This window comes from Salvia hispanica, chromosome 1 (genome assembly GCF_029641045.1).
Source record: "Salvia hispanica isolate PSC_SH4W2 chromosome 1, Shi_PSC_v1, whole genome shotgun sequence".
Lineage (NCBI taxonomy): Eukaryota > Viridiplantae > Streptophyta > Magnoliopsida > Lamiales > Lamiaceae > Salvia > Salvia hispanica.
Genome location: NC_142692.1, coordinates 4,645,414 through 4,660,801, shown reverse-complemented (window position 1 = coordinate 4,660,801; position 15,388 = coordinate 4,645,414). Strand labels below are relative to the sequence as shown.

Sequence of the window (15,388 nt, the reverse complement as noted above, 5' to 3'; positions counted from 1 at the left end):
TTTTCATTCTATTAAATTTGTGAGTTCCATCCATTTCTAAAATTATTTTTGGTAACCAGAGATAGTACAAGCATTTTGTATCAAGAAAACAAGACAGTGTCCCAACCCTGGGTAATTGGCCACAAAATAGCCCACGTCCCACTAAGTTAACTTTTATTTTATTTTCACCACATTGAATTTTATATATTTCGTAAAAAATGTGACATGAAAGTATGGTAAAATAACGTGGATGGACAGCACTGGTTGCTTTTGCATACATCATACATAAAGGTCTGAATATGCATGCTGTAACCACTGCATAAATCTATTGAAATTTTGATCTCTCTGTTTTCAAAGTCCAATTCCATGTGTTTTTTGGTATTCACACATAATATTTGTCGTATATATAAGCAAACATTCACTTTCCTTACAACTTTTCCAAATAAATAATTAAATAAAATTGCATAACATTTTGTACTAAAAAAAAGTCCTTCATTTAGAGTACTACTGAGATATAATGAGTCTTATTTATATTTAAAATGTTGATTATATAAAACTTTTAGTATTATGTAGGTTTAGTTGGTTCAATGAAATTATAATTTTTTTACTTTATTAGTAAATCTTAATTGTAATATAAAATTAAGTAAAATGATAAATAATAAAAGGTTATAGTGTATGTATTTTAATTTTAAGTGTTTTTATCTACATGGTCGCAGATAGATTGAGATAAGCATGTAGATAATGTAAGTATACTATTTAAGATTTTAAGTGTTTTTGTGTATATTGGGCTTAGAATATATCCGACTATTTATACTAAACTTACACTAATTTTAGTATAAATGTCACATCAAATATAATTTTACTCTAACCATTTATAAAAAACTCAAACTTTAAAAGAATATTCTCTATATTATACACTTTTTTCTCACAAAGTTTGAAGAAGTTATAGTTTTGATTTAGTGTAAGCCTAAAAAATAGAATTTTTTTTCTTAAAAATCAAAATGAGATTGATTTTAGAATACCATTAGTGCAGCTAATTGTTTATCTCATTTCAAATTTTGGTGTACAATTGGAAATAGTCTTAGTATTCAGTGTCAAAAAATATACGCCATACTTACTTCAAAGGGGACAGAGTGATTAATTGGTTAAAATTAGAACTTTCTTATAAATACTAATTTGTACGTACGTAAAGTTACTATTATATATAAAATCTCTAATTATGGCTTCGATTAATATTTAGTGGTTCAAACTGAGGTTTATTGATCTTATCAGTTAATTTAGTAATTTCGATAAATAATCACAATAGTAATTAAAATTTATATCACTGCATAAAAATGGAAGAGAAATATCACCCATACATCTAAAAAAATGACGAAATATTAGTCAACATGAAAAAAAATATTGTTTGGTCCTTGTCAATTTATATTCATACTATATAAAATAACAAAATCTATATTTTAAATTGTTTAAATTGACGATCACTGATCATTTGATAGGACACATTACCTTATGTGGTAGGGCCGGGATTGATTATCACCAAAGAAGCCTACGTTAATCTTATCATATAATAATGTAAAGTATGTAGCATCACTTTGATTAGACTTCTAATTTCTAAATGTATTAACAAAGAATCGAATCGATAGTAACGATTAATTAATTACTCCAATATATTTTATTGCTTTTTTTAATGCCTAAAGGTGCTCTTATTTTCTTAACTTTTTCAAAGTATTCGCACATTTATTCCAAATAATAAATTAAAAAAAAATGAAATTCTTATTAATAGATTTAAAAAAGATATTCGTTGCCAATTACATCGACGACTAATTTTTTTCAGAAGTTACATCATATGTACTATTTCTTCCCTATAACATGACTCGCAAAAACATTACACCGTCATATCTTTCAAAAAGTATTTCTTCCTATGTTTATTTTCATTCACTTTTTCTTTTCATAAAGGAAAATAGCATACCGACCATAAAAGGCAATTACCATAAAAAGATCAATTTTTTATTTGTTTTTCCAATAATTATGAAAATTTAACATTTTTTTAATCGAACACTTTCAAATGTCACTAAAAAGCTAAAATAACCATATATACTAAGCAAGAAAAATCGACTACAGCTCGACATCAAAGGTAAAATAAAAATACTAAAATTAACTGCAAGAGTCATCGACAGCCGCTCCACCGTCTCTATCTTTCGACGACATCGATGCGTTACTGTTTTCGACTCCACGAGTTCTAGTACTTTAAAAAAAGAGAAGGTTGCTATATCCATACCTATTCACACACAGTTGAATGTAGTAAAATGTCTGTTTGACTTGGACTTACTCGCACGCTTACACGCAACTCTCTCTCATTTCATTTCATTTCACCAATAATACATTTCCTATTTTTTCCCTTATTATAGTACTAATATTATTCCCACTCTCACACTGTCACACTCTCACTCCCAATAATTCTTCCTCCTCTCCTACTGCTGCTGGATCTTCTCCGGCCATGGCCGTGCTCCGCCGCCGCCGCCGCCAGCTAGCCCTCTACTTCGCCACCCTCGCTCTCTTCGCCCTTCTCTCCTCCGCCTCAGCTCTAGGCCTCACCCTTCCTCGCCAATTAAGTAAGTAAATTTATATTTAGTATTTTTCAACAAAGTTGTTTACATGTTTTTTTTTTATAATTTATTTAAAATTTTGGAACGCAGCGGAGGTGGAGCGGAGGAGGCTGGGGGGGCCGGGGTCGTGGCCGCCTTCGTGCAGATCGAAATGCGGGAGGTGCACGCCGTGCAAGGCGGTGCACGTGCCGATTCAGCCGGGGATGAGTATGCCGTTGGAGTACTATCCAGAGGCGTGGAGATGCAAGTGTGGGAATAAGCTCTTCATGCCTTAGTACTCTATTTTTCTTTTCTTTTTTTGGATGTGTATATAAAAAAAATAGAACAAATGTTGAATGACTGATTGAATATGATGTTGGAATTTGGTCTGTCTAACAACAACCTGCATAGATTTTAGCTCAATCTGTTGTTTAGTTATTTTTTTTTCAAGTTACTGAATTTGTTGCTTTTGTATTTTTTGCACTTTTTTCTAGCAGCAGAGAAGGGTCTTGGGAATGTAATTTATGAGTTACGACTGTCAAAAAGGGAGCTTTAATTCCATTTTTCTCTGCAAATATCTGTTTTTGTTTGAGTTTTTCAATTTTAAATCTCTTTTGCTACATGATTTTTGTGAGGTGTTATTGCAGTGATGAGATTTATGAGTAGCATTAATTCAGGATACCTTTTGTGGTACAAAAGGAGGTGATAGATGGACTTCTTAAAAAAGAAACAAGAACAAGATACAACTAATTGCGCTTCATTCGGGCCAGGCCTACGGGCCTAATCAGCAAAATTTGGTCCATCCAGCCCGAAACCCAAACTATCCTAAATTGAAATCAAATTTGTAGCAAGAGTGGGACAAATTTGAGATATTTTCTTTTTGTAGTATAATTATTATTGTGCAAAACTTAGAAAAGAGAAATCACTAGCTTTACAAAAGCACAAAAAAATAACTTGACATTGATGTAGTGATTGGCTCTTGAGAGTTCAGTTGTTAATTAGACTAGTCACTGTGCAAAATTTCACACTACCATCTTCCTTGTTACACTAACTAGAATTCATGGCTAATGCTCTAAAGAAATTAAGCAGAGATAGTAAAAGAAGTATACTATGTAGTATGATTAAGGCTCAGTCTCTTCTTCTTCTTCTTGCCCTTCCCCTTCCTCTTCCCCCTCAGCAGCTTGGTCAGGCTCGGTCTCTTCTTCTTCCCCCTCAGCAGCTTCCTCATTTGCTTCATCCACCTGAGACGGATGAGGTGGCAAAATCCTTGTGATGGTCTCTGCAAGCTCTTCAACCTTACCTTTCATCATACGCGAATCGCATTCCTCGATGAGCTGGCGAAAGGAAAAATAAACAAAATGAACAAGCAAGATCTGTTAGACCATTACCAGTGCTCAGAAAGTATGATATTGGACTTCTAAGAATGTCTATTAAAGAAGAACCCAAGATAACAACACCCGAGCACAAGTTATATAAACCATTGTCTTGTTATATTACAAAAGAAACCAACTCATAAAATTACCACAGGATATCCCAATCCCCCATCATTGTTGTGAAAGTTTTCTAGAGGTGAAGAACAGAAATGGACTGCCCAACTTCAATGTTTTTCGTTTACATTTCCTCCATTTCTATTGAGAATTACCATACGGATCCGAATCCTGATATAGACTTACTGATCGCACAATATTGCACCTAAACACATCACTATCTAGTGATCAGGAATACATATACTGAAAAGAATTTAACAGTTCACCAGCTTACCACTTGGTATTTGAATCTACAAGTTATCCTTACATTTGAATAATATATGCTAAGCTGATTCAGTTTCAAGAGCCCCCCTGAATTTCATTTGACTGCTCATAAGTGAACATAACACTGTATGCACACAGGTGGGTATAACTCTACTTTACAAAATTCAACATCTTTTTTAGCAATACCCCTTCTTGACGTAATAATTCCAGGTAATGTGTCGTGAATGATATACTCAAGACTCCAGGCAAACAAAGCACGTGAAATCATGAATAATAATTCGGTGGAGCTAGTCAATGTGAACATAAAGTTCAAGTGTAAACGTCCGAAACAAATCTCCAAACCCCTGATTTCCCTCAAAAGTAAACTGAGATAGATGTAAAGTTTGCAATGGTGGTGTAACTGCATGTATTGAAAACAGAGTAACCTAAACAACAACAAATGGACAAGATACCAGATCGTCCTAAACTAATTCCAGTAATTTATCTGAAATGAAATACTCCAGACTCCAGATGACAAAGCACATGAGATCATAAATAATAATAGGTTTAGCTAGCCAATGTGAATCTAAACTTCAAGTGTAAGGCATCAGAAACAAATTTCCAAACCACTGATTTCCCTCAAAATTAAACTGAGATAGATGCAAAATTCGCAACAGCACTGAACTGTATGTATTGAAAACAGAGTAACCTAAACAACAACAAACAGAGAAGATACCAAATCATCTTAAACTCATTCAGAATAACATCTTCATCTAGTATTTGAACCAAGGGTCACACTGATCAACCACTTTTCAGTATAACTTGGATAGGAAAACTCAACATAAGTGGAAATACAACATTGATAAATATAATGATGTGGATGGCTCTTTATTGAAAAACAATGTAGGAATGACAATTCAACAACACAACAAAACATAAGGAACTTAATAACAAGAAATGATAAAGATTACCGGGAAAAGCAAAGCTTCACTTGTTGGTCTTAAATTCACAATATTAAGAATCTCTGCCTTTGCAAGGTCAAATTTTTGGCACTCAGCAACAAAGTTAACGATAATTTCCCTTGTTTGATTGCAAGCAACAGTCCCCTCTAAATAATCAAAAACCTAAACGAAAAACAAAAGATGTGAGAGATGCAATAAAGATAAGTTGATGATCATAAATAGGAATCCCCAACCTTGAACTCAGATTGAGATACGGTTGCAATAGCTCGTGAGGCATCCTTTCCAGCCCCTCTTGATCTCAAGAGGTCAAGTAATTCAAAATTAGTGAGAGCGCCGGCGCTGGCCTCAATTCTGAAATAGAGTAGAGAAAAAGGTAACTGCTTTGTATATTAATTCTCACTCTGTGAAAAGCGGAGATGTGTAGAAACTCTCTACCTACATTTTCATCGATAGGATGCTCACTGCTTTGAGAGATAAAACTTGTTTCAGTATATTATGAGCTGTGATTTGGTCGACCGGATTTGTGACGGTGGCTGCAGTCGCCGGAGCGGAGGGTTGCGGTTGCGGTCGCGGCGGCGGACGAGGGTTTTGGATTTGGGGGTTTTTGAGTGAATTTGTGTATGTTTTGATTGTTTATTTTATTGTTGGAAAAAATGCATTTTGTATATATTCATCAACAAATATAAAAATTGATTTTATTTTCTTAACATACTCTTTTTTTTTTACATATCCATTAGATTTGCTGTATTTTGTTTGTATCCCTCTAAAGAGAATCTATTGCAGTATTTTAGAAGGATGATTAATGATATTCTCTACAATCTATAAATCTTACTTGAACCTATTGAATAGATAAAAAGCCTATCATCACCGTCAATTTATCTTCTATACATGGTAATGTAAATTTGATGAAAACTTTTCCCAATCTTGTTTTGAACAATAAAGGCAAACATTATATTGTTTTAAAGGTCATCATAGTCTATCAATATGAAACTTTTGGTATATAGACAATGATTTTTACGAAAAAAAACCCATACTCATCTTTTCCTAAAACTCTAGATCCTAATTTGTAGCAGTGCTCTATGCACATTGCTTTCTTATAATTAACTTTTCATAATACATAATCATTAATGGAGAGTGATCAATTGTTAACTAATTAGTAATGCTAAACTAAAGATTTAATCTTAGTCATTAAATTAGAAGATCTAGTAATTGAAATAATGTCACATGAATTATATTCTTAATTAAAAAAATTAATAAATAAAATTTGAGGGTATTAATGTCAATTTTCTCTCATTAAAATCATCTTAAAACTTTAAATTTACGTAACTTTCTCTATTTAAATTATTTTTTCACAAAATATATATCAAATTGAAGATAACTTTATAAGGATTCCAACGAGATTTCAATTGCATATGTTCCGACGACGTTCGAATGATGAAATTTGATGTTTTTTATTTTAGTTTTCGTAAATGTTGATAACCAGATTTTTATCAACAAATACATTAAAAAATCTTAATAAAACCATGTAAAAATCTCAATAAATATGTGTTGATATTTTCTTGTACTAGTGTTATATTCTTATGTCATATTGTTGATATTTGTAATACACTATGTTGATACAAAAAAAATTCACGAAATTATCGTATGATAACATAATGACGATATTACCCTTTTGTTGATATTTTGTCTACTATTTATTGAGATTCGTAAGATTTAATCTCATTCACTCATTTTAAAATCTAGGGATAGAGATTTAGTCTTGATTTTGACTTAGAGTGCTATAAGTATTAGAATATGATCCAACCATTCATAATACCTACTACTATGATATTTGGGCCGATAATATTTGGGGCGAATCAATCTAGTTCTTTTTTCTTCATTTCTTTGGTAAGCTTCAGGAGCAGTCCGAATTGATTATATTGTTGAGGATTTTGACAATTCCAAGTGGTCTTTATGATAGATTGAATGAAATTGAATTTTATAGTACTTAGCTAGGATAGATGTAGAATCTAGTACTACTTAATCTCAATATAAATATATAAGGGAAAAGATAAATTAACAAAAATTGTATATACAAAATACCCTTTAATTTTAATTCTATTTTGAGGATATAATTTTATGACTAATCTATCCTTCGTATTTAATATTGGATATTTCTAGCTCTACGTACTAGTTTAGGAAATTCATTGATTTAGATTTTGAACTATATTTATGGTAGTATTGATTAGCACACTATATCATTAAATTACTATATTTAATTATTAGATAATTACTATATTATTTAATAAAGTACGTACTATATATTTTTAAAAGAAATTTAGAATGAACCATATTTGAACCATTTTATAATTCAGTATCTAGTTTTTTTTATCATTTCATATTATTTTTTTCCATAACTTGTTTGAGTTTTTTTTTGTTTTTTTTTTTATTTTTTATATTTCATTCTAAATTATCGTGTGATATGAATCATCATGTTGTTACAATGAAATGATTCAGCATATGAAAAAATAAATTAAAATAATAAAACAATTTTATAATTGAAATGTCAAATACATGAGAAAATACTTTTATAGTAATAATGATTTAACATTTTTAGCGTTTCTTTTTATTTAATACTCCTTTTTTTTATTAAATATCCAAAAGCAAATATATAATTTTTCCTTGGCTTGTTCCTTTTTTTTTATTAAATATCCAAAAGCAAATATATAAAAAAAAATTATTCTAATTACTTTTAGCGATGAGAATTTCTATATTAATAAATATTATTCATTACTTCTTTCTTAATTAACATGAAGGGTGTTTATATTAGAAATTAAGTATATACAGGTAATATAAGTAACTGAATTTAAAATTTATTATTTATATTTTTTTACAATTATTTAATCATAATATAGTTTGATGCAAATAATTTTTTTGTTTTAACTTACTATTATTTAATATTATATAAATTTCAATTTCATTTCATGGTTTTTGAGTGATGTAGAATCACAAGAAAATTAATTTATTAATTAGCAATTAGTTGGGTGACAATTAAAAAATTAAATATATATACATGCGGTCACTTTTTAGAATTATTCAATAATAAAATAGTTGGGTGTAAATGAATATTATTGTTTCAATTCAATTTTCTACTACTATTATACACAAAAAAATATTTTTGTTTCATATTTTTTTGGTCTACATGTAAAGTACACAACTAAATTGACTTAAATGATAACTAATTGGTTGGATAATAATACTAAGAAATTAAGTATATACTAGTACTATATTGTAGTAATTAATTTTTACAAATTATAATTTAAGAATTATTAGATGTGAATGATTTTATTGTTTTAATATTTTGTTACTATTACAATTTATCCATGTTTCCTGATTTTTGAGTTAAAATGTAAAGTATGGAAAGAAATCGACATATCGATCATCAATTAGTTGGATGGTAGTATTAAAACAAACTATATATGTATATAGCCATTTTTAGAATTTATAATTATTAGAATTGTATAATTAATATATTTTGATGTGAATGGCTATTATCGTTTTAATCTTTTTTTTTCTATTATACATTATATTTTATTTTTGGTATCGTAATTTTTGAGTCAAGGAGTAGAGTACACAAGAAAATCGACGTGATGACCATCAATTAGTTGGACGAGACGAGAGTGCTAGAAATTAAGTTTATATAGTCAATTTTATAATTTGTAATTTTAAAATTATAGAATAATAAAACAGTTGGATGTGAATGACTCTTATTTTAATTCATTTTTATTATTATGTAGTATCAAATTTATTTTTGTCATGATTTTGAGTCAAGATATTGAATAGGGAAAAAAATTGATTTAATGATCATATGTTAGTCTGATGATACAACTAGTATAAAATTAAGTGTATATGTGTGGTTGTTTAGTAATTCACAATTTTAAAAATTGTTTAGTATTAAAATAGTTGGGTACGAATGAGACTGTTATGATTTTAATTTATTTTTTGTTGTTTATATTCATTTCATAATTTTAGAGTCAAAATGTACAATATTAAAGGAAATTGATGTAATGAGTCAAAATGTACAATATTAAAGGAAATTGATGTAATGCTAATTAGTTAGATGACAATACTAATAAATTAACTATGTTTACAAGTAATTGTATTTATAATTTTGTTACTACTCCATTTAACAGTGAAGTAGTTGATTTTGAATAACTATTTATTTTCTACTATAAATAATTTTTAGTTATTCAATTAATTGGATGATAATCACAAATACATCATTTTTTTATTTATAATTTTGTGCGTTCTTTTAGTGACTAAATTTTTATATGTCAATTTATTCATTAAATTTATTGTATGATAATGTAGCAAGTGTTGAGGAAATGAAAGAAATTTATTAATATTCTTTAAATACTTGCTAATATTTTTAAAAATATACGGTGAAATATGTGATGAATCCATCTTTTTAGTTTTGATCTGCTATAATTTTGTAGGTTCAAGATACAATGAATAATACTTTCCTTAAATCTGTGGTTATTTGATTAAGAAGCATAATCATTTCCTAATTAGTTGTTAAAGGGTAAATGCGTAATATTTCATCATCATTAATGTATTATGAAATATAAAATACCTAAAATGTCCAATTTTGTATAAACAATTTTTGTTAATTTATCACTATCCAAATATCAAATAAAATTGGTCTTGACTAATGAGTCTTGATCAATTTATGCAACTCACAAAATATTTCATTACATTTTTTCATGATCAATTTATTTAACTCACAAAATATTTCATTAGATTTTTTCATGATCAATTTATTTAACTCACAAAATATTTCATTAGATTTTTTCATGATGCCCTTCTCTTATACTAACAACTTCCCTTGAAATTTGAATCATCTTCCAAATAAGGTTTCAAAACTTTTACCAAAACCCCCACCAATTTCCTCATATGTCCAACATGGAAAAATATACATTTAATAACCCTTCGCTATCGTTCTACGTAGCTCAAAGTTTTAAGTGTGTATATTAAGAAATTAACTTTATTTAAACACAATACAATTAGGAGTCACAACACTAATCTAGATTGCCAAATATAAAATGAGACAAGAAATAACGCAGTACATAACAAAATTGCAAACCACAAGCCACAACCCTAATCTAGATTCCCCATTAGCCCATTATAAAGTGTGAAAAATCAAGTCCCACAAAGCATATTATATAAAAGAATGAAACATCATTTCTATGTTTCTTTGTTTAAAATGGGATTCTCCCTCTCCTTTTGACCAATCTTAATCCAACAAAAAGAACAAAAGAGAAACAACAAAAACTTAGATCACATGCTTTCACAATCTTTCCTTCACTTTACTCTTTTTAATATTTCAAAATCAAACACAATCCCAAAAAATACTACATTTTCTCCAGATTAAAACTAAAGGGATCCATCCATCCCATGTGGATTAACATCAAACAACTTTACCACATTTTTTCACTACCAATTTCACCCATACTACTTACCAAATTGTTAGTCCAAAATAGAGGCTTATCTTTCTATACTAAACCACTAATGAGAAACATCAAACCCTATGTTTATTGTTCCTCTCAGCAGCAATGGCAAGTAGTCTAGACACTCCATGGGTCCACACATCATACTCTCTCTGATTCTTGCACTCGAACTCGACGACGCCTCGCCCGACTGTTTTCAGTGCAAAGTACCTCCGCTCCGGTCCCCCCTCGAGAAGGTGGCGCCCGGACCACGCAGGAATATCCTTGAGCACATCCAACACCACATCTGCAAATTCAAAAATGTTAAAAAAGGAAGAATGATATGGTGGGCTATCTTTCTCATCTTGCTTTCTCTAATCCCTATGTGGAATCACTTCACTTCCAAATCTTATCCCATCATTGAACAAAAGCTAAAAGCATATAGACTTACTCTTTTTCTTTTTAGTGACTGTCCCAGCTACATGCCTACTCTTCATCTTCAGCATCACCTGTTACAATCACCACATAACAAAATTTAGAACAAAAATTAATCTATGAAGAATTTGGAAAGTTTAAAATGGAAATCTTGATCACTACCTGCCCCATTCTGTTGATGTAAACGGACACTAGTTTCCAGTGAAGATCGCCTGCGATAAACAATGTTAATTAGATAGGAACGAAAACCACACGAGCAAGTGTGCATCGATTCTTGGAAGATCGATTTTCTTACCCTTTCGAGTTTTTTTCAAAAGCTCGCAGCCTCTTGCAAGAATCTCTCTGCCACATATCTCGAGGAAATTTTCTTCGGGGATGAATTCGCCGCTGGAACTGCCATTGCTCCCCCCACTGACACCACTAACGACCCCCGCCCCCTTGTCCAGAGGTGCCACTGCTGCTACGTTCCACACATCCTTCAACGTCCTCGCCTTCAGAGTGGCAGCCCCGCGTAGAGCTACATCAACATCAAGAAAAACACTTATACACATTTCAAAATCACTCGAATCATCAAAATATGCGGTGGAATATGCACCAGTGGCAGCAGCAGCTGTAAGGGTCATGATATCACCGGCTGATCGGACATTGACAGCAGAGCTCACAACAGAGGCCAGATGGTCGCGCTCAGCCCCCATTGCCTCAGCCGCCTCAACACACTGCGCAGCAACCAGCGTGGCAGCAGAGGCCACAGCCATGTCCGTCTTGGCCATGTTCTCGTCCTTCCCTGCCCCAGACGACGCAGCTGTGGCAGCTGCGATGGCAGCAATAGCAGACGCCACCCCAGCGACTGAGATGGCTGCGTGGAGCTGTGCATTGTGCGCCCTCGCCTCCTCTTTCTTCTTCTCCCTCCGATCCTTCAACCACCTCCCAACAGTTTTTCCTCCGCCACTCACAGCCGCGGTGCTGCTGCTCTTGTACTGGCTACCCACCGGAATATTTGCTCGACTGTATTGATGAATACACGCCTGTATGTATCCACTTTCATCAGAGAAATTCAATTCCATCTCATGACACATCATAATAGAACACCCCACAAAAATTCAATCTTGAATTTCCTTACACACATTTGGCAGCAATTTAGAAACATTTATGTGAAACTTGTCAATAACAAGTGAAAGAGCATAGATGTCTCATAACTCAAGCAATTACTTTGTACCTATCATTTTGAGGGACCATTCACATGCATCAATATCACCACAATAAAAAACATTATAAATACTCAAAAAAATTCACAGTCTAACCGACATAATTCCATCTACAAGGATTCAAAATTGCACACTCATTACTCATAATCATAAAGATAAAATTTTTAAACAAACAAGAAAAGAAATAGACTAAACAAATATGCAATCTTGAAGTGTGGGAGAAGGAAAGCATCACTGTGGTACTAACATATTCTGACTATGTTTTGGATAAAGATAAAGCTTACTCTCTCTCATCAGAGTGTTCATACAGAGAACATGATCACAAGACAAAAACAGTGCCATATAATATACTTCAAATAAAGACAAAAAAACAAGATTTGGTTGAGATTAATTTAAAAGAAGGACCTTGAGATCTTCTATCTCAGAGGGGGAGACCGGTGGACTGTCAGTGAGAGAGCCACCACAGCTCTGTCCGCCATTGAGGGGGCCACTGCTGTGAGACAGCCTTCCAGAAGTGCGTGGTGATACCTCCTGCTGCACATGTTGTACACACATTTCATATTCAAATCCCTACTATACAAAGGAATAATTGCTTTGGTTAAATAATTCCCCAGCCTTGATCCCATCAACCAATTTTACCCAGAGAATAAGAGTACTCTTATTGATATAATTATTGTTAATAATTTACTTATCCAAGAAAACATAATGCCACTTACCTAACCAATAAATGCTTCCTTGATAACTTACAGTTCCAAGAAATTAACTTTTGTTTTTCCCACAAACTAAACACTTTTCCTTCCTTAATCAAATTTAGTAAAAAAATCTCTCATAAACAAATCACAAAATAACAAAAAGAGAATGGTTTACATAACTCCAAAACAAGAATTTTAAGATATGGACAAAGGGAAGGAATTAGAAAGAAAAACACACACAACACACACTAGAAAACAAGAAATGTTGGGAAATCAGACAAAAAGGTTGAATCTTTACGCACCGATTGAGACATAATGCGGTCCATGACGAGCTGGGAAGTTTCTGAAGAAGCGAAGGAGAAGGGGTTGCCGGAGACTGCGGGCTCTTCGTAGATGATGTCGGGGGCGGGGTTGGGGTTGGTGTTGGTGAGGACTTTGGAGATTTCGAAGGCGGAGACGCTCCAAGAGCGGGAGAGGAACTCCATTGGATCGGAGGGAGGAGTTGCAGTGGCTCTGCCTCTGTAGATGGGCTTCAGTTTCGGCCTCTCCATTGAAATTGTGTTGGGATTGAAGTAGGAATAATGGGAGAGCGTCGTGAGTAACAAAGTTTGTTTCTTTCTTTATAGCAGAATGTTTATGTAAAGAGAGAGAGAGAGAGAGAGAGATTTGGCGTTGGGAGAGAGAGGAAAGAAAGAGTTGCAGAAACTGAGATGAAGTTTGTCGCTTATAGTTTTGGGATATGACGATCTTGCCCTCGCCACTTTTTGGGGGAAACAATAGCATTGTGATGTGGAAAATGTAGTCAGAAAATTCATGCATTTTTAAGTAAAATACTTATATGGTTGGTTAAATAAATAGGTAAACTTATGCACATGATGAATTTAAGTGATCTTTATACAATTGAGGTTGATGTAGACGTTAGATATTTTAAATCATGATCTTAATATGTTAATTCGTCCAATAAATCTATAGTTGTAGATAAATTTGTGGATAATATTGTGTGAAAAGGATTGATAATTCTTACTCGACATATGCAGGCACAAATTTAAAGAATTTTAATCAAGGCTTATTGAATTCATATTCTTATCAGATTAATCCATTAATCACGTTGCTATCACCAATGCAATTTTTTGTAGTGAATGACTATATGTTGAATTATTTCACAATTTCGCCTCAACCAACGTAACATAATTCAAGGTCGATCATCGATCAACTATAAATAGTTTAGTAAGTTAAAATTGAATAGATAGGAGGAAGAGAAATAGAGAATAGGTGATAGGACATTTTACTACAAATATAAACACTCACGGATTAAAATTAAAAAAATATATGATAGACGAATTAAAATGGAAAACGACTATTTATTGAATTATGAAAACTTTATTAATTGACAATTGATTACTACTCCTATACAAGTATGAAGTATGCTATCAAGAGATGCTAGTGAGTTAAGAGTCCAAGAGTACAAATAACTACACACGTTATATCAGAAGGAACCTAAGAAAAGCAGAGTTGCCATAAATACCTCACACTCCTTGCAAAACAAATGAAGACAAAAGCAAAAAGCACGGTGAGCAGCAAAAACATGCGTCACAAAAAGAAATTCAACCAACAAGAACAATAGAGAGCCAAAATCTTAAAAAAACACCACAAAAGATAAGACCATCAAAACTAAGACAATCGTAGCTGCTCAACAAAAAAAGTTGAAAGAATTACTAAAACACACCATCACCACCTCTAATATATCACTGTTATGCTTTTCTTGGAATGTTTGATTCTTTCCACATTATAACGTTGATAAGATCATCAACTACTACATGATTAGGTGAAAAGAGAAAGGCAAGATACCAAGCTCTCAAAAAAGATCATACTTTTGTACTCCTACTTCGAAATTTATTGGAACCATATTCGTAGCTTTTGTAGGAATATTGATAAATTTTTTGCATATCTTAAAATGGCACGTCATTATTGTAATAAACCAACTGTAATAGTAATGTGTAATTTACTCTTAGTTATAATCATCATCAATGAGTACAAGTACCAAAATATGAAATCATCCTTCATTCATTGAGATAATAATTACTCCATATGTCACATAATTAAATTCAATAGTTCCTATTTTCTACTAATCGAAAATATTAATCAGGATATATACAGAACTACGTCAGTGTAATAATATATCTACTGCACTTCAAAAAGATAATTTCACTTTCTGATAAAAAAAAATATCATTATGTAAAAGCTGAAAAATAATTACTAGGGGGTCCAATGCCCACAAAATACACTAACCCCATCATGTCAAAAATCCTATAAATACTACTCAAGCTCGACATTT

The 15,388-nt window shown here is 32.0% G+C and overlaps 3 protein-coding genes across 4 annotated transcripts; 1 reads left to right on the top strand and 2 right to left on the bottom strand.

Moving 5' to 3' along the window:
- Nucleotides 1-2,387: 2,387 nt before the first annotated feature.
- Nucleotides 2,388-3,125, top strand: LOC125196614 (EPIDERMAL PATTERNING FACTOR-like protein 4). Its single transcript, XM_048095204.2, has 2 exons — nucleotides 2,388-2,591; nucleotides 2,676-3,125. Exons 1-2 carry the CDS (start codon nucleotides 2,477-2,479, stop codon nucleotides 2,858-2,860), a joined length of 300 nt encoding a protein of 99 aa, XP_047951161.1. The 5' UTR covers nucleotides 2,388-2,476; the 3' UTR covers nucleotides 2,861-3,125.
- Nucleotides 3,126-3,494: 369 nt separating this feature from the next.
- LOC125224583 (RNA polymerase II, Rpb4, core protein) lies at nucleotides 3,495-5,900 on the bottom strand. Its single transcript, XM_048127999.2, has 4 exons — nucleotides 5,696-5,900; nucleotides 5,490-5,607; nucleotides 5,266-5,418; nucleotides 3,495-3,898 (listed from the first exon to the last, which is right to left on the bottom strand). Exons 1-4 carry the CDS (start codon nucleotides 5,701-5,703, stop codon nucleotides 3,686-3,688), a joined length of 492 nt encoding a protein of 163 aa, XP_047983956.1. The 5' UTR covers nucleotides 5,704-5,900; the 3' UTR covers nucleotides 3,495-3,685.
- Nucleotides 5,901-10,580: 4,680 nt separating this feature from the next.
- LOC125185620 (VAN3-binding protein-like) lies at nucleotides 10,581-13,835 on the bottom strand. Of its 2 annotated transcripts, none has more exons than XM_048082178.2 (7): nucleotides 13,356-13,835; nucleotides 12,767-12,892; nucleotides 11,752-12,181; nucleotides 11,452-11,673; nucleotides 11,319-11,368; nucleotides 11,173-11,230; nucleotides 10,581-11,028 (listed from the first exon to the last, which is right to left on the bottom strand). In XM_048082178.2, the coding sequence occupies exons 1-7, from the start codon at nucleotides 13,602-13,604 to the stop codon at nucleotides 10,814-10,816; spliced, it is 1,350 nt and encodes a 449-aa protein (XP_047938135.1). In that variant the 5' UTR covers nucleotides 13,605-13,835; the 3' UTR covers nucleotides 10,581-10,813. The 2 variants fall into 2 exon arrangements, with proteins under 2 accessions (XP_047938135.1, XP_047938134.1); XM_048082177.2 differs by having other exon boundaries at nucleotides 12,767-12,895; nucleotides 13,356-13,833.
- Nucleotides 13,836-15,388: the final 1,553 nt, after the last annotated feature.

Coding starts and splice junctions, on each gene's coding strand:
- LOC125224583 (XM_048127999.2), bottom strand. Junction 5,419..5,489: donor TATCTCAATCTGAGTTCAAG/GTTGGGGATTCC, acceptor TTTTTCGTTTAG/GTTTTTGATTATTTAGAGGG. Junction 3,899..5,265: donor GTGAAGCTTTGCTTTTCCCG/GTAATCTTTATC, acceptor TCCTTTCGCCAG/CTCATCGAGGAATGCGATTC.
- LOC125185620 (XM_048082177.2), bottom strand. CDS start 13,604: ATGGAGAGGCCGAAACTGAAGCCCATCTACAGAGGCAGAGCCACTGCA. Junction 11,674..11,751: donor TACAGCTGCTGCTGCCACTG/GTGCATATTCCA, acceptor ATGTTGATGTAG/CTCTACGCGGGGCTGCCACT. Junction 11,029..11,172: donor AGTCACTAAAAAGAAAAAGA/GTAAGTCTATAT, acceptor TTGAATTTGCAG/ATGTGGTGTTGGATGTGCTC.
- LOC125196614 (XM_048095204.2), top strand. CDS start 2,477: ATGGCCGTGCTCCGCCGCCGCCGCCGCCAGCTAGCCCTCTACTTCGCC. Junction 2,592..2,675: donor CACCCTTCCTCGCCAATTAA/GTAAGTAAATTT, acceptor TTTGGAACGCAG/CGGAGGTGGAGCGGAGGAGG.